Source organism: Rutilus rutilus, assembly GCF_951802725.1.
Source record: "Rutilus rutilus genome assembly, chromosome: 9".
Taxonomy (NCBI): Eukaryota; Metazoa; Chordata; class Actinopteri; order Cypriniformes; family Leuciscidae; genus Rutilus; species Rutilus rutilus.
The window spans coordinates 27,584,478-27,603,893 of record NC_140223.1 but is presented as its reverse complement, the minus strand read 5'-3'; the positions used below and the strand labels follow the sequence as shown (position 1 = coordinate 27,603,893).

Below are 19,416 nucleotides of genomic sequence, written 5' to 3'. Positions count from 1 at the left end.
TTTCTTGTTATGAATTGTATCCTATTTTCCATTATTACGGTTGACTACGCGAAGTGATATGGAACTGTAATGCGGTCAAGACCTGCCTGGAACTACTTTAGCCGTGCGTTTCCCTGAAAATAATGCACACCTTAGAACGTTCGTCAACCAATCAGATTCAAGCATTCAACGGCCCTGTAGTATAAGTGCTGACAATGTGTGTACGGATCATTACAGAACACTTTCTACACATTAAATCTGAGACGCATAAAAAATCTTACAAAATCTTGACTGAATAACCCCAGAGCAATTTTTGCCAACTCAGAATTAATGCTGTTCAAAAGTGAAAGTAAAACCTTGTGCAGCGCTCGGATGCTTCTCTCAGCTGTCTGTCCACGAGTTGATAGCTACAGAAACTGTCCAATTACAATCGTAACCTCGGTTCCCTGAGAGACGGGAATGAGACATTGTCAGCTTGACGCTGTGGGAACTCCTCCCCTTCTTCACAATTCCTGAAACCTTATAGGATAACGCCAGTAAAACAACTGGGCAATTGTTGGGAAGTATGCAAATCACATGCAAATACCGATTTGCATACTTCACGACAATTGCCCAGTTGTTTTACTGCCGTTATCCGATAAGGTTTCAGGAATTGTGAAGAAGGGGAGGAGTTCCCGGAGTTCCCGGACTTAAAGTTCCGGATAGAATTATTTAAACTAACGGATCTCTGCTGTCTGCATTCCGTTGGAACAGGTGAATCAGGTGAGTTGTACTAACTGATCTCAATTTTGATTAAATTTAAGTTTATCATGTTTTGTGTTTTTTGTTTCATTTTTAATGAACTTACGAGAGACCACGTGCCATAGATGTGATTCGGACTCTCAAGGTCAAAGTCCATGTTCTCACACCCAACTCGTCACATATTTTGTCACTTTTTAATGCACAGGGTTTCATTCCATTGATTTCAGTTATTTGCCTTATGCGTCAGATCAAGACGCATAATTCTTGGCATTTGTAAAAGTAGACATGTTTTATAAATATTTATAGGCCACTTTTATATTTGGGAGCAACTAACCCCACTCCTACCCTAAACCTACCCACTTCTAAACAATGTAAAACATGCAACAGGCAAATAAAAGTACAGTCACAGGTATTTATTGCAAAAACTGACCAAAAACAGTATAAAGTATTGACTCATGTTGTATTCCAAATCTTCTGAACCCATAGGGGAGACCGGGGATGGTTGTAAAACTGGTTAATTGTTAACATTTCCAATTTCTCCAATCTGGAACAAGTTACAAATCAACTGATTCACTTCACACATGCTTGGTTTAATCCTTATTCCACATGTGAGAAAGTAGAGCCCTGTGGCAGACACGGCATATTTTAGAGGAGAAAAACTAATCTTGATGTAAGAAATTAGCTTTTTCTACCTCATTTCTTTTTGTTTTGACAATTCATGCTTTGCAGTTAAACTCATCAAAGTTAAATTATGTGTATTCCGTGTAGATATTTTTAATGCAAGTTGTTAGTGCTAATGTTTTGGCTGTTAGCTGTAAGGTGAGCTTAATTCACAAAGAAATCAATGTTTTTAAAAAGTGACTAAAATAGATGGCTTTAAGTATGATGGCTTTTGTATTTAATTTTTCTTCTGTTGTGTCAACTTACTACATAGTTGTGATTAAATTGTGATGTTGGCCTGCACTTAAAATATATCAGATGTGTCATTGTTCTTTAGGCTGAAAGCCTAGGCTGTAACACAATTTAAAGATGAGAAATATAGCACACAAGATTTATTAGAATAATCCAAACAGCCAACATGCGAAATAGCGTGCAGAGACGAATAATGCCGGACAAGGAGTGCAAGTGAATGGACAACTTAATTAGGAACACAAACGAGGATAATTAATCACACAGCTGATACAAACTAACTCATAATGACGGTGACCATGGAGACAAACAAGTGGCGGGAATCTGAACAAGGAACACAGAAGATGAATGAAAACAAAAGTCCATGAAAACTAAACACTCTGAACATACTGTAGGCCTGGGGCCCGTTCTTCGTACGTTGCTAACTCAGTTAGCTGGATTTGATTGTTGGCGATTTGGCGTGATCTTGGATTGTTTGGTTCTTCGACGCTCATCCTGGACTTGCTGTCATAGCAACAGGTGCGCAATCTTAAACCTGCTCGGGAGAAGGCTTATTTCATGTTAGAAGTCCAGCACAGCGCAATAGTGCACTTTCTGAGATATATTTTTTTTCTCATGACTCGTGAGGTTGTCGTTTACATACTTAATTTGTTGGAAACGCACATTTATTTTCGACTTGTCGGAGTCGGGCTTTAACTACAGCACAAACTGTCTGCATTGCCCTAAGATTATTTGCGAGTGGCTCTTTCCTTTACACTATTGGAGATGCGGAGAACTTGATGGAAAGTGCTGTCTGTCGAGTTTACCTGCCGCTTTTAGGGTTAAAAAACAGTTTTAGTTTTTTTTTGTGGCATTTCCAAGCCACTTAAGACCCAATGTTGTAAAGCACTTTTTTTAAAGCATTTTTTTTTTTTTTTTTTTTTTTTTTGGCTATCATAATTTTTTATGAAGATCATGCAATCATGACCATGCCGATTACGATTGTCACTCAGGCTTCACTAACGTGATTGGTACCATAGACTATAGGCTAGACCATAGACTGCCATCAAGGCCTCAATGAAGGGGATTATGTGAACAGAAAGGGGGTTCACAATGTAAATGTGCGGCCCAGTTACTATTGTGATTCTTAATATCCCAGATTAGTAATATTATATCAAATTTTAAAAAAGGCAGTTAACTAAAATCTTCCATATCACAAATGTTAAAGCAAAATGGCCAGGATCTGTGCATGACTTAAGAATTTTCAGAGATTCACATTTATGCTTATTATTTGAAAGTGGTAAGGAAAGTTCCACAATTAAATAACAAGCTCACTGTATTACATACACTTATGCTGATCCTAACAGAACTGCATTTTTTCATAGGTGATTATGACATGTTCCTGCCTGCTGACAGGTATTGTATGACCCCATTCCCTGACCCAAACCAGTTACAATGCAGCTCTAGTCAGGACAAGCACACAATGAAATTAACTTTGGTTAACTAAAGGGAAGATTTCAGTGTCTGAAAAGTCTGAGGGGTTGCACACCTGACAGGGCCTGTGACATTGTTGCGTGTGCCATATTACACAACATTGCCAAAAAAAAAAAAAAAAAACCTTTTCATTAAATGTTTAATAAAAGACAAATATGCTTAGTTCCTTGAGTTTTATTTCGATTGTTCTTTGTAAAGAAAAGCCAGTGGTCAAGTGCCTGCAACAAGAGATATTAGACACATGCCTCATGCAACAAATAAAAAGGAAAAGTTGGCTATACACTACCCACCTGTAGGCCTATGTCTCCTCTGTCTGTGCTAGATGTGGAATCCTGCAACTTATATTGCAGCCATAAAGCATACAAGTATAAATTAAGTAAAGTCATTTATGCACTAAGTTGCAGGTAGGCTAGCTCCTCCATATGACAGTTATCTGAGAGGGTTTATTCACTGTCCAGTGCAATGGAAACAAATGGACATTACAAAGTCTTATACTTTCTTTCATTTGGAAAGTTAGAAAATGTCCACTTACTGCACATATTTCAGCCACCACTTTCTTGGGAACAGATACAAGTGTTGGTGTATTATGTAAAAGTGCACAAAAGAGGAAAACACAATGTCATTACAATGAACTACACTCGGGAAAAATGTGATCAATAACTCATGGCTGAATATTTTTACATTAACATAAGTTTATCAATGTTCACTTTCACAAGTTAAAGCAATTCATCATTACTCAAGATCTAACAGCTAAAAAATGAAATGAATATGCGGCCTTAATTTAATGCAGCAAAAAAAAAAATTACAGTGTAGGCTACTAAGATCTTTTCTTCTTTTTTTTTCTCAGCCTTTTTCTTGGTTGCTTTTATAAACAGACAACCATTTATTTAACAGTGCCTTTTTATAAAAGAGACTATAATATAACTAAAAATTACCATTATGTAGAATATTTTTGTAGTTCACTTTTATTTGTTCCCATGTTCTAGTGTGGTGACTCTGACATTACAATGAACAAAGTAATTATGCAATTATTAAAATACAAAAATATAGGCTAATAAGTGATAAAAACATCTAACATGGCCACTTCTAACAGATTTAAATTGTCTGCTACTGTTTGCCAGCCCTCTCTCCTGGCTTTTGCAGACTTTGAGGTGTTCCCTGGCGACCAAGTACAAGTTAGAATCAAGAGCCATGTGTAAAATATGTTCTAAGAATGACTGATAGGAAAAACCTGGCCAACTTTGCCACAAAAGACCATTTTTGCCAAAAATATAAAATAAAATAAACCTCACTTGGTAGCATGTCCTGGGACCCCACTAAACTGATTCACACTTCAAACCCATATTTTTACTTAAACCCCTTTAAGATGCATTAAAGTAATATTTGAATCTGTTTAAAGCTATGTGAACATTTACCAGTGATATGTGTGACTATTTCTTAATTCTACAGGCTTAAACTTAAAACAAAGCTACGGAAGAAGTTTCAACATCTGCATGAGGGAATAACAAAGCAGGGAAACCCACAACTATTGAATGAGATCTACACTGAGCTCTACATCACAGAAGGAAGAGAGTTTAATGATGAATATGAGATCAGACAGATTGAAACGGCAGCTAAGAGAGCAGCTACAGCTGACACCCCAATCAACCGCAAGGACATCTTCAAACCCTTACCAGGACAAAACCAACCCATCAGAACTCTGCTGACTAAAGGATTTGCTGGCATTGGAAAAACAGTCTCTGTGCAGAAGTTCATTCTGGACTGGGCTGAAGGGAATGTGAATCAGGACATCTTTTGCACTTCCTTTCAGAGAGCTCAATTTGAAAAAGGACAAACTCAGTCTTTCAGATCTTCTCCAAGTTTTTTTTCCCTGAAACTATGGAAATGGACATTTTCAGTGATAAATATAAAGTGTTGTTCATCTTTGATGGTTTGGACAAGTGCCGTTTTCACTTAAATTTTCACAGCAATGAGACTCTACATGATGCAACCAAAGAGACATCAGTGGACGTGCTGCTGACGAACCTCATTTTGGGGAATCTGCTTCCCTCTGCTCTCATCTGGATCACCTCCAGACCAGCAGCATCTGATCTCATCCCCTCTGAGTGTGTTCATCGAGTGACAGAGGTACGAGGCTTCAATGACCCACAGAAGGAGGAATACTTCAGGAAGAGAATCACTGATCAGGGTCTGGCCAATAAAATCATCTCACACCTGAAGTCATTGAGGAGCCTCTACATCATGTGCCACATCCCAGTGTTCTGCTGGATCTCAGCCACTGTTCTAGAGAAGATGCTGAGTGGAGAAGAGAGTGGAGAGATTCCCAAGACTCTCACTCAAGTGTACACACACTTCCTGATTCAGACCAACATCAAACGTGAGAAGGACTATGAGAAGAAAGTGACAGATGAAGACATGATCCTGAAACTGGCTTCTCAAGAGCTTATGAAAGGCAATGTGATCTTCTATGAAGAAGATCTGAGAGAGTGTGGCATTGACATGACAGAAGCATCAGTGTACTCAATATTGTGCACTCAGATCTTCAGAGAGGAGTTTGGTCTGTGTCAGAGGAAAGTCTACTGCTTTGTTCACCTCAACATTCAGGAACATCTTGCTGCGCTGTTTGTGCATCACACCTTCATAACCCGGAACATCAATGTGTTTGTCCAAATGACTGAATCAACACATAAACAGGTCCCAATATTTGACCTGCATCAGAGAGCTGTCGATGAGACCTTAGAAAGTCAAAATGGACACCTGGGCCTATTTCTGCGCTTCCTTCTGGGCTTTTCCCTTGAGTCCAGTCATACGCTCTTAAAAGTTCTTCTGACACAGACAGAAAGCAGGAGCCACAATTTGCAGGAAACAGTCAAATACATCAAGAAAAAGATAGAGGAACATCCAGCTACAGAGAAATTCATCAATCTGTTCCACTGCCTCAATGATCTGGGTGACAGTGCACTAGTGGAACAAATCCAGCGTTATCTCAACTGTAGAGCTCTTACCACAGTCAAAATTACCCCCTTACAATGGTCAGCTGTGGTGTTTGTTCTTCTGACTTCAGAGAACTTAGATGTGTTTGAGTTGAAGAAATATAGCTGGAAAACCAACTGTCCACAAATGGAGCAAGTTCTTCAGCATACAAGTACAAGACCTGTCCTTAAAGCGTCCAAATCAGTTTTGTATGTTATAATGACAATACATTTAAATTGTCAAGTTTCAAATTGTCTTTTTTGTTTTGTTTTGTTTAAATCAATTATGATTTATTGCTAAATAAAATCTTCTGTCAATGTTAATACTTTTCATAGGGATGCTCATTGTGAACTGAAAACAAAGTGCTGCTCTCCTCTGGCCATAGCTCTCGCTTCTGAGTATTCATGTATAAAGGAATTGAATCTGAATGCAAATGAACTACAGGATGCAGGAGTGAAATTGCTCTCTGAAGGACTGGGAAGTTCTCATTGCATACTAGAGATACTGAGGTAATGGTTTGTGTTATTACTATGATGCTTATGCCTAAAATATTTGTATAATACTATCTATATAATATATATGTAAGGGTCTCCAACCATGTTCCAGGATAGCTACAATCCTGCAGTTCAGCTCCAAGCCCAATCAAACACACCTGAACCAGAAAATCTATTGGAGCAGGGTTGGAAACGAAGTCTACAATAAATATAGCTCTCCAGGAACATGGGTTGGAGAGCAGGGCTTGACATTATTTCAGCAGTGGCGTATAACGCATTCACTCGTACTAGCCACTTGCGGGTTGAAATTGTATATACATATTTCAATTGTAGTCTTGTAAAAAGGCATCTGAAATAATAAACTAAGAGAAATATTGTAAAAAATATAGATTTTTCAGATACTGAAATATCTGAAACACTTTCAATACTCATTTTCTGCAGAATAGACACACAATACCAGCTGCACTTTCTCACTCTCATCTCTCCGACAGTGAGTTGACACACAAGCCCACGTCCACTCACTCACTCACTCACTCACTCGTTTCATTTGATCTGGATGAATATTGTTGGTGTTACAGAGCTTGAATTTTGGCATAAGATCATTTTAATTTTAAAATTCATAATTTTATTAATTCCAGCAATTCCCACTTTGGGAATTAAGCCACCTCTCAGGACTAAATTTAGTTATTTTTCGCTACTTACAATGCTTAAACAGTCAAATACACACACAATAATGCCATAATTCCAATATTGACAAGAATTCACATTTTAACGCATGTGGAACAGTATAATGGATCCATGTGTCAGGTCTTACAGTGACAGATACCTGCTGCCAAATTATGAGATAATAAAAAAATATATATATATAGTAGTTTTTCCGCATTGTATTGATGTCAAAATTGTGGCTAGTAACTTTGGAAAACCACTAGCCACAGAGGCTGGTGAACAAAAGTAAATATCAAGTCCTGTTTGAGATCCCTGCTACACTGAAAAAAATTATTCATTGACTAGTTGAATTTACTAAAAGAAATTATGTTAATTGGATCCACATAATTGATTTTAGCTACATTTAAACAAATGCATTACGTTTAACTAAGTTCAGCTTAATGCATTTGTTTAAATGTAGCTAAAATCAATTGCGTGGAACCACTTACGATAATTTTTTTTAGTAAATTCAATGATTTCAGTAAATTCATTGAATTTTCTAAATGTTTTTATCGTAAGTGGTTCCACGCAATTGATTTTAGCTACATTTAAACAAATGCATCAAGTTGAACTTAGTTCAACGTAATGCATTTGTTTAAATGTAGCTAAAATGAATTATGTGGAACCAATTAACATATATTTTTTTAGCAAATTCTACTAAGTCAATAAATCATTTTTTTCAGTGTATATTGTATCTAAAATGATTGTCATCTATAGTGTTTACTGGCCTGTTTTTTGGGTAGGGTGAGGTTATGGGCTTAAAAATATCTTTATAATAGTCAGTCTAACTGTACAAATATATTTACAATATGTGACCCTGGATCACAAAACCAGTCACAAGTAGCACATGTTTATTTGTGGCAATAGCCAACAATACATTGTAGGTCAAAATGATCTAGAATGGTCTTTTTATGCCAAAAAAAGTAAAGATAATGTTCCATGAAGATATTTTGTAAATCTCCTACCGTAAATATATAAAAAAATTGTTTTTGTACATACATCAAGCTTATTTATAAATCTCAATTTCAAAAAATGTACCCATGTGACTGGTTTTGTGGTCCAGGGTCACATATATGATTTAAACCATTTGTAAATAGTGGTGTCCAGACTGAAATAAGTATTTTAGACCAAAATCATCATCTAAGTCTTAGCCCTAACCTAATCACAGACAGACCGGCCTTCATGTGTCATTCACATTAAATACATCAAAGCAAATATTTAAATGTAAGTAGGTTGTGATTACCTATTCATGAAGAAGCCTTTTCTCTGGTGTGTTAACTGAGACAGAATTATTTATTGTTCTCTCTGCAGGCTGAATGGCTGTGGTGTCACAGATGAAGGTTGTGCTTCTCTGGTTTCAGATCTGAGATCAAGCCCCTCACAACTGAAACATCTGGATTTGTCATTTAATAAACTAGGAGATAGAGGAGTGAAGTGTCTTTCTGATTCTCTCTGTACAATACAGAAACTGAAGTATGATTTGGTTGTGCATTAGCATATGGAATACTTAAGTCTATTCTCAATACACCTATACAAATAAGTGTCATTGTTCTGGCTAGGGATTGTGGTATCACAGAAGAAGGTTGTGCTGCTCTGGCTTCAGCTCTGACATCAAACCCCTCACACCTGAGAGAGCTGGATCTGACTAGAAATAATGTACGAGATCTGGGAGCAAAGCTTCTGTATGCCACTCTAAAGAATCCTGAATTCTTGTCTGTTAAGGTCAGTGTTGGGAACGTTACTTTAAAAAAGTAATTAGTTATAGTTACTCACTACTTGTTACAAAAAGTAACTGAGTTAGTAACTGAATTACTCTATAATAAAAGTAACTCGTTACCAGGGAAAGTAACTATTTGCGTTACTGTAAAAAAAAAAAGTTGCTATATGTCAAAGAACTTGGAATTTTTTTAGCAGTTTTCACAAGTCAGTTAAAATGAGTAGAACAGACAGGTGTTTATACATAACTTTACAAGTTGATATTTATTGCACATCGACAGCAAGAGGTTTATCCTGCACTTCAAGCATTATCTTTGTAAGAAAAGTAAACAGTTACACCAGATAAAGTGCATTTAACTCTAGCAAATTAAATCAACCTCTCTCAACTTTTTATTAAAAGTTTTATTAATAAAGTAAAGGCATAGGACCAGTTTATTTGTAGTGCACTGACAATAGTTTTATATAATTAGTTTATTAATTAAATTAATAAAAAGACAAAAAGACCTTGAGATATGTTTGGTAATTGTACCTGAATGAATTGAAAATTAGCTACATTTCAGATTAATATATTTGTTTTCCTTAAAATTGTAATTAGCAGTAACTTTGCAGTTTGTTACGGAGTAGGCTATGTTTTTATGTTTCCACTGTTCGATCGCGTCCACGCCCCGCACACACAAATGTAAACACTCTTTAACCCACCTCCTCACTAGCTGTGCGAGCCAGGGGTGCGTTCGGATTACAGTTTATTCAATCCATGCATAGTAACACACCGCATTTAACGTCCAGTAATGTTAACGACGTTGTAACGACGGGAAAAGTAATTAATTAGATTACCCCGTTACTAAAAAAATAACGTTGTTACCTAATGCCATTCTTTTAAACGGTGTTATTCCAAACACTGGTTAAGGTTGTTACTTGTTACTGCTGAACCAATCGTTCGTGAATGATACAAGTGAAGGAGGTGTCATTGTTCTATTTTACAATTATACATATTGAGTAATATGAATGAACTACATTTGTGCTTACTATAGATTTAGAATTAGGATTTGTTTTAGGGTTAGTTGCATGTCATTTTGCATAATTTATAGTTATGACTATAGTAACTACATGTAAAGTTTAACAAGGACACTGTGTTACCAAAAATGTATATATTAAGTTGGGATTTTAAACCAGGTCCCCATGTACACAAAATGAAAATCAATCATACCACTAAACTTACAGAGGACTGTCACTGGTGCCCCCTCAACAATAGTACATGATGTGTATTTTCTACACTGTTTAATAGTGTTGTTCTTCTCTATGCAGGGTGACTGGTTGTGGTATCACTCATGAAGGCTGTGCTGCTTTGGCTTTGGCTCTGACATCAAACCTCTCACAGCTGAAAGAGCTTAATCTATCTAGCAACGCCATAGGAGATTCAGGGGTGAAGCTGCTGTCTACTGCACTGGAGAATCCCCACTGTAAACTAGAGACACTAGGGTAGAGTCACAGTGATTAAATTACTTTGCAAGTCAAACTCAGGAATCAAAATTCTGTCAATGAGTTGTGTACCCTGAACAGAGATGATGTGTCTTTGTTGCCTCTGCAGGGTTGAAAGATTGTGGTGTCAGAGATGAAGGTTGTGCTGCTCTGATTTCTGCTCTGATGGCAAATCCCTCACACCTGAGTAAGCTGCATCTATCTGGGAATGAAATAGGAACGTCAACAAAGGAGTAGCTCTCAGCTCTTCAGGCTCTTCCAAATAATAAACTGAAAAAAGTCAAGTGAGTCTCTTTTACTCAACCACATGTAATTCAAAACATTTTTAGTGGATGGTGAGTCATATTTTCAAGCTCAAAAACATTAAAAAAGTACCCTACTAGTCCATACCACCAAGTCTTTTCTTAAGCCATAGTACAACTTAGTATAAGGAACAAGACTGAAATTAAAGTAGTTATTTAAAAAAAAAAAATCTATTGACCTGTACACTCAATATTAATTTTAGATATATTGTAGAGATGTTATTTATTTGTCACACGTCTTTGTCTTTTCTTTCAGTTTATCTATTGGGTGATCAGTATCTTTCACAGAAAACAATAATGATCCTGACACTTCTCAGGAGCAACAATGATCCTGCTGCACATTTATGCAGAAACTAATACTTGTATATCTGACAAAAGTTGAGAAAGATTCACATTGGTCACAAGAATCATCACTGAATTTTTCAGCATTCATTATTTTCCTTTAAAACCATCCATTATGAAGTAGGCCTTTTTAAATATTTACATTCATAAAAGAGAGACAAAAGTGACATGATAGATTTGGGCTCCGCTAGCAATACATAGTAAATTAAAAAGCTTTCAGTTAGCACAATTTACAAATGCATATGTTAATGAATGAATATACTGAAGGGTATACAGTACATGAAGATTAATGTATTACAAGGGCAATGTTTTCTGAGTTATAGAAATGTATGTTTTTTTTTTTCTGTGATTATAGTTACTTGTTTTGGTTTCAACATTTTAATAATATTGTCCTATAAACTAAAATTCTAATGTCATATTTCACTAAGTGAATTCACATCTTTATTAATTTATATGTGCGTCATGCCCTCAATGCAATAAGGGTGAGAATCAAATATAAATAAAAAGTCAGTATGTTTTTACACAGCCCAGGCTCATTGGAAAAAACATACCTGTGGCAACATTTTTTACAAAGTACATTGCATCATGCACGTTTCACGACAGTTTCAAAGTGAAATGTCCAGTGAGTGACGCTAAAAAGAGTTTAGCTCGAATTGAATGGAGCTACACATTTATGGCCATTTTACCCACATATTGCATAAACTAAAAATGGTACATCAATTCATTGTTATATATTTGATAACAGTTGAAAATCATCTTTATAAAGTCTTTTTTGGTAAAAAAAAAAAAACCTGAAACCTAAAAATGCATTGGTAAATAAATAAACCCATTGTTTTGCCTATACTGTACGTCATTTCATATCTTTATCAACTCTGTCCTGGTTTCCTCGACAGAGGACATAGCATAACATAAGCGAGTTAACATTTTAGCACTTCTGGCTCCATCGACCTGAAGTCAATGTGCCAATTTTGAATGGGGTTTTGGTTAAATGGATAAAATAAGGTTTGTGGTGAACAAGCTCAAGATACTTACGTTTTATTCCACATTATAAAATACATCAATATTACCCCACTTTTTTTGTTTTTTTTGAAGCTGTTAAGTGTGGTGGTTGGGGAAACCCTGAGGCAAGGGATTTTAAAGGGCCTGTTCTTCGTGATCCCATTTTTCAAACTTTAGTTAGTGTGTAATGTTGCTGTTAGAGCATAAATAATACCTGTAAAATTATAAAGCTCAAAGTTCAATGCCAAGTGAGATATTTTATTTAACAGAAGTCCCCTTTCAAAGCCTACAGCGAACGGCCGGTTTGGACTACATCCCTCTACTTCCTGCTTTAATGACGTCACTAGAACATTTTTTTTGACTAACCTCAGCCCACTGGAATACACAAAAAAAAGGGGGCGTGGTCTTGGTGCGCTCCCACGGAGAAGAGGAAGAGTTGCGTTTGTAGAGTGTGTTTGTCACCATGTCGTCAAGATGCTGTTATTTTCATCCCAGAGTCAAATCACTTAAATAAATTATTGCAATGCATGGCAACGATTTCTTTTACACAACATGGCAGCTTTTAAGGCTATATTCATGGTGAAAATAAAGTGTATTTATATAAAGTTGTTTGGATGAAAACAACTTCAAAAGAACTATACACAACAAAAAATTAGGTGTTACAGTACTTTTTGTATTTCTTTGCAGATGTTTTCAACCTCCGTTGGCATTTTGTCACAGTTACCACATGTACACCTATAAAACATTACTAATCAAAACTCATGCTCACGTGTAATTAAGGTAGGAATAAACAATACACTTATTTTAAAAGATTCAACAACACCACCATCGTTAATTCAACAGACGAAAAAAAAAAACATATACCACAAGCTTTTATAACGGTTTGTAACATTTAACATTACAATTTAACCAATTCAAGGTAACAGCCAAACGAAAAACTATGACAACTACTAAAATCGCTCACCATTGTGAAACATCCTGCAAAAGTCGTGCTTGAACAGGTTCTAATCGATCCTCTTCATCTATGTTCTCCGGGTCTGATTCCGGCTCAAATTGATAGTGTGTTATTGTAAACATGTCTTTAATATTACCTTGAGCGCATGCATCTCCACGTTATGGTAAGAGGCGTGACCTATCCGGGCAACGTGCGCTAAGCTGCTATCGAATCACATCACAGAAACCGCTGGCACAATCAGAACTAGTTATGTATTTCTGAAGGAGGGACTTCATTGAACAAGGAAGTCATCAGCCTGTTTTTAGGACAGTGAAAACAGCAGTATACAGCAAGTAAATTGTGTGAAAAATACTTTACACGCGAAACATGAACACATGTTATATTGCACACTGTAAACACAAAGCTTCAAAAACACAGGAAAAACAGGACCTTTAAGAGCATTGCAACAATAAGGGTTTATTTCATGATAGTTTCTGGCAAAACTTGGCAATGGAGAAGTATGTCTTGGTACCAAATACAAACTTCAATCAGGCCCAAAAAAAAAAAGAGATTTTGTGATAAATAGAAAACGCCAAGCACTGAATTGATCTGTAAAAGAACTCTAGTATGAGTTACGCAAAAATCAATCTTATGACTGACTAATGCAGTACTAGTGCACTGCATGGTTCGGCTTCAGGTTTCGGTGGTTAGACTGCAGGCTTTGGTGGTTCGGCTTCAGGTTCGCCTGTAATAGATACAGATAGTCAGCTTTAGTCTGTCCTTTCAGCAGGATTCAGTCTCAGATGTACACCTACTCAAATCATGAATAGTACGGTTTCCTTAGCGTAAATTGTAATTTACGTATTATAATTTTTATTTTGTAAAGGTGTTCTGTGCTTGAAACTGCTATGGGCTGAATTATGGTACTTTTGTCATTGAGTATGATATGACAGTTATAAAAAAATAAAAATACCTGTATATGGATCCATACACTGATGTCTTTGTCCATTGCTGCAGCATTTCTCATTGTTCAAACAGTCACTGTCATAGTCACACAACTGGGCACACTCTCCTGCTTCTGGTTGTACACTTGGACACTCTCCTGGCTTTGCTGTTATACAGACATGTCAGTGAAAACAAATCACTGAATGCTAAAAGGTCTCATTTACCATTCAAAGAATGTGTGTGGCCTGTCAATTAGTGCGTTAACAGTTCATGTTTTTAATCGATTGACAGCACTTATATATAGCCTAAGGAAGTTGTCAGATCAGAGTAGGTTTTACAAGAAAATACTAGTTCAGTCTTTCTACTTCAAAGTTTCATGTTTAGTTCAATGAGTTACTTGGGATTTGTGAAATTTACAAGCAATTTCTGAGTGAAAACTTGTTTATATAGGATACACAAATATTTTCAGGGTTTCCTTGGAAGACCGCTAGCATCCATCATTAATTGAAACTCACTGAAAACAGGCGGCACACACACGTGCCCAAAGGGAAATTGACAGCAAATGTTTCCTTCAGAGCAGTCTCCATCACAAGAACATCCTCGACCAGGCGGCATGACCTTCAGCTTCGCCGGACACTGACTGGACACTAAAGAAGAGGATTCAAGAGGATTGTTAGGGGACATCAGGCGTGCTGTATTAGTTTGTTTCAGCATTTGTACATCAGAGGTCTTGAAATATGCATCAAAAACATGAAAATATTCATATTGATCTGCTTCAAATCAAGTAGAAATACCATTTATTACTAAACTGTCAATTAGCTTCAAAGCCACTATAGTAGGGTGTGTGACAGAAGTAAGCCTACACACTCATATTAGACAGTTCATAGGTTTTCCATAAATGTACTATTGTAACTAAATGTAGGCCTACCGTACCTAAAACAGAAGTCGTGTTTTGAAAGGCATCTTCTGGCTGTGTGAAGCCAAAAGATCCAGCGTCTGTTGTGCTCAAACGTGCAGACAGACACAATAAAACAGCACTCAACGAGCAGTACACCCGAGCTGTCATCCTCTCAACCTGCGATCTCAATGAACTCGTAAATTAGTGAGTCAGGAAAGAGGAACATCCACAAACACACAAAACTTCACTAAAAAACAAGCTACTGAAACCCGCAACATAAATCACTATAAAGGATATTTGAAACCGGGTTTTTAAAGATCCAGCGAGGTCTGGGTAAATAACTCCTGATAAAGCTCACCTGCTTGTAGCTTTAGCCTAACCTTGAAGACCTTGATTAGCTTGTTCAGGTGTGTTTGATTAAGTTTGGAGGAGCAGAGCGATGCGTTCACGCAATTAGGAGATGACTGAGCATAGTTAATCCACGTGGGCACTATATGGACTTGCCTGTGGATAGAGAAGAAATTGCAGCATATTCTCAGCAGACTGTGTGTGATTTGTTTTTAATTCCTCATGAATTTGAGATGTGAACTTGAAGTAGTGCTCTTATTGTCTGCTGTATGGCAGAAGTGAATGTCAGCAGTGAGATTTTTATGAAAAGGAAAATAGAAATGTGCATTATTCGAAATGATTTAAAATATAAAGGTTTACTAACATTATAAGTCTTTAATGTCTTTTTTTTTAATGGCACATTTTTCACACGTACAATGCAAGACAGGGAGCATAACAAGGCACACCCCACATCCAAAAAAGCAAGACTTCAATGGTAAATATTTTGACATAAGTATATATACTCTATAGATTTCCACTTAGTTTTTTTAAGTATTTTAAACTTTGAAATATTCTCACAATATCATAAGGAAATAAAGTAAAGGAGAGTTTCTTCCATTTACATTTACATGGTGTGACATACTCACAAGCTCAGAAAACTGGAAATTCAATCCATATGGGAACTCAACAGATTTTATTCTAATTCTAAGGGAAACATTTTTTTTTTTTCACTGAAAGCCATTTAAAACAGTCACCCAAAATTTAGAGGTAAAATCACAGTAGTAAAAACTTATTTTACTACTTTCTTTTTTTTTTACAGGAAAGGAAGAACAAACTGTTCGATTTCAAAACTCTACAAACAAAGCGTCCAGCTTCATCATTCCTCTGTTTTTCATCGAGTTGGGAAGACGACGTGTATAAGCCTCGGATTTACCTCAGAAGAAGAAGGCGGCGATTGATCTAGCAAAGGTAAGTAATTTATACTTACTTACATTAGTTAAAGGTGCTGTATGAAACTTTTTCACTCTATAAAGCATAAAAATACGTTTGCATATATTGAGGAAACATGCTAAGTTCACACACTCGTTTCTCTGAAAAACACTTCTACGGCCAGTTATTTTTCGTTGAAATGTGCGTTTCAGGGCTGGAATGTTTGTTTTTGTTTTGGTCTGTGATACTGCATGTTGCCAATTTGCCAATTTTCATTGTCCATTGCGCTCGTTCCTGTTGCGTGTGCTCAAACTGGCAACCCCTGTGAGCGCTGTCCAGTCTGAGGAGCAGGTGGCGGGAGAAACGACGATCTCTGATATTTTGAATTGGACTGCAGTACCTATTTCATTCTTACAGACTGCACCTTTAACTTCACGTGTTATTGTTACATAAACTTGTACACATTTTACTAGTTGAACCATTGCCAGACTAAAATGTGTAAAATCGACAGAAACATGTTGAAATATTATGAAATACAGGCAGGTAGGCAACCACGGTGTAAAAAGGACAAGGAATCCGTCATCGTTTGTGGTTTCTCTTACACGTACCCTTTTTGGAAAACCCATGCCAGGTGGGCTATGAGGCACCTATGCATGTATGGCCTGTATGTGTTTATAACTTGGATGTTCCTTGCAACGCATGTATTGTCCGTGCAGAAATCAAGCTCTATGCTCAGCATTCGTCTTAAGCTGTTGCAGCTACCGAGCTGGCGTGTTCGACTCATGTAAATGACTGACTGGGTGATTGGCACCAGTGTAACAGCTGCCTTCGTGTTTCATCTGCACTGTGTTAACCACGCTTGTATGTTCATGACAGCACCGGCATTGCCGTTGCAGTGGACATTAGTGCTAGGTGTTGGCACGACCTCAGCCAATGACCGCCTTCAGTTGCAACATAATACATGCAAGTAATTATGACTGAAAACATCCAGCAACTAGGGAATACACAGTCATGGATATATATTTATATATAGGGCCATACAGCCATCTACTGGTTACACCAGAATATTATAGATGATAAATGGTGCATGACTTGAGAGGTAAATGTTTAGTACTGTAAAATCCCCATAATAACAATAAAATGTTTTTATATATATATATATATATATATATATATATATATATATATATATATATATATATATATATATATGTATGTATACTTTTTCATTTTCCATGGAGTGGAGCAATTTTTCCATTAGCAAAATTCTAACGCTGACCCAGAGGATGTAGTGGATCTTAATCTTTAGAGACCTGATATTATGCAAATATTTTAATTTCTTTGGAGCTCTAGATTAAAACAAATACAGTTCACAAGTACACAAGAGGTTGCACTTTATTCTTATTAGTCTATGCTGATCTTGGATTTGTATACCAACAGCATGTTGCAATTGAGAATCCCGCACCGCCTCCTTCGCACCACCAGAGGGAGCCATCACCCAAATATTGACTCATGTTTCTCATTTAGACTTCATTTCCCATAGGCCCTCATTCTTGGGACTGATTGCACTCTCACCTGTATTTCATCACACACGGTGCGAAGTCTTGATTTGCCTCTGTGATCTTTTCTGAGCATTTATTAATTGTGGATTTTAATACCCGTGTTTGATTTGGACTGTTACTCGTATTTGATTCTTTGCCGCCTGCCTTGACCCTTGCCTGCCACTCTATTTGTTTGCTACCTGCCCTGAACTCTGCTTGCCTTTGGACTCCGTACGTTTGCTGCCCGGACTACTGCCCGTTTCAGTTTACGCTGTTGTCTCGTCCTCGCTGCTGTCATTGCTGTAGACTGTACCTTTATTGCATAACTCTGGGTTTTCAATAAAACTGCAGATAGATCCTCATCCTGTAGACCCGCCATATGAATGTTAAGGGGATAGTTCACCCAAAAATAAAAAATAAAATATTTTACTTACCCTCATGCTGTCCCAGATGCATATTATTAGGCCTATTTTATTTCTACAAATAAACACAAATGGATTATTTTAGGAAAATAATCCATCTCTGTGAGTCCTAAAGACGCTTTAAAAAGCACACACAGCGCATAATCCATGCGACCCCAGTGGATGAATCAATGTCTTCGTAAGTAAAACATAAGAAAAAATACTCATAATAGTACTAATAGCTTTCCTGTAGCTCAAACAGTAGAGCGTTGGCACTTGCAACGCCAAGGTCATGGGTTTGATTCCTTGGGAAATCAAGAACTGATAAGAATGTAAATGTGTACCTTGACATGCAATGTAATCAGTCTCTTTGGATAAAAGCGTCTGCCAAATGCATAAGTGTAATAATTCAAACTTGTTTTAACTATTAACAATCGCTGCCGACCAACTGTCATGGATGGGTTACAGTCCACTTGTATTATGGACTCACAGAGATGAATTATTTTCTTAAAAATCTTTGTTTGTGTTTACGTGAAGTATACATATTTTGATATGCTGTCAAAAACTTGAGAAGACTACGCTTCAGTGCGGTGAGAAAGCAATGCATATTTCTGTCCAAAAGCCATTCCTGAATATGGAACGTAGCCTATTTTTTCAGACAGGCAAGACAACTTGAAGACGAAACATTGGATGCGTATCACACTAGATTGAGACAGATGGCAACAAAATGTGAGTTCACAAATGTGGACAAAGAAATCAAGTCACAAATAATTCTAAGATGTAGTTGATCGCATCTCCACAAAATGGGACTACGAGACATTCAGTCTTATACATCTGGGATGGCATGAATGTGAAAATGATGAGAGAATTAAAAAAAAAAATTGTGGCTGCATGGACTATCCCTGTAAAAACAGATATTGCACTCCATTACCATATTGTACCCACTCACTTTTCTTACTTGTACTGTAACATGAATTGTTCAAAGAATCATTGCATTTAAAATATATATTAATTTTAAACATGTATTCTGTATATGTACTTGCATATTTTGTATAGTAATGTATATCATTCGAATACTGTGCATCACATGTATAGTATGCAGTTAGTGTTTTGTGGATTCTGGTCTTTCCTGTCACAACATAATTGCATCCAAGAGTTTCACTTTGATACTCGTGTATGGTGCTGTAATGACAAAAAAGAAAGTAACTTTATTTGAATTCATATTTTCAATTACATTAATTCAAAGTATTGAAACTGATGATGATTGTTAAAAATATATTTCCAATTTTAAATGTTAGATGACAATGTTACTAAATAAAACAGAATCT

General features: G+C 36.7%; 1 protein-coding gene and 1 pseudogene across 2 annotated transcripts; one reads left to right on the top strand and one right to left on the bottom strand.

Annotated features, from left to right (window-relative positions):
* The first annotated feature begins 1,825 nt into the window (after positions 1–1,825).
* LOC311297372 (NACHT, LRR and PYD domains-containing protein 3-like) lies at positions 1,826–10,706 on the top strand (annotated as a pseudogene). The gene is made up of 5 exons: positions 1,826–1,845; positions 4,552–6,284; positions 8,586–8,747; positions 10,296–10,450; positions 10,579–10,706. The product of its transcript is annotated as an NACHT, LRR and PYD domains-containing protein 3-like (transcript).
* Positions 10,707–13,503: 2,797 nt separating this feature from the next.
* LOC311297090 (uncharacterized protein) lies at positions 13,504–15,240 on the bottom strand. Its single transcript, XM_084419204.1, has 4 exons — positions 14,925–15,240; positions 14,507–14,638; positions 14,020–14,157; positions 13,504–13,791 (listed from the first exon to the last, which is right to left on the bottom strand). Exons 1-4 carry the CDS (start codon positions 15,055–15,057, stop codon positions 13,754–13,756), a joined length of 441 nt encoding a protein of 146 aa, XP_084275330.1. The 5' UTR covers positions 15,058–15,240; the 3' UTR covers positions 13,504–13,753.
* Positions 15,241–19,416: the final 4,176 nt, after the last annotated feature.

Excerpts from the sequence above, each read along its gene's own strand:
- LOC311297090 (XM_084419204.1), bottom strand. The coding sequence starts at position 15,057 with ATGACAGCTCGGGTGTACTGCTCGTTGAGTGCTGTTTTATTGTGTCTG. Across the intron at positions 14,158-14,506 it reads GTGTGTGCCGCCTGTTTTCA|CAAAGCCAGGAGAGTGTCCA; the intron begins GTGAGTTTCAAT and ends TCTGTATAACAG. Across the intron at positions 13,792-14,019 it reads GTGTATGGATCCATATACAG|GCGAACCTGAAGCCGAACCA; the intron begins GTATTTTTATTT and ends TATCTATTACAG.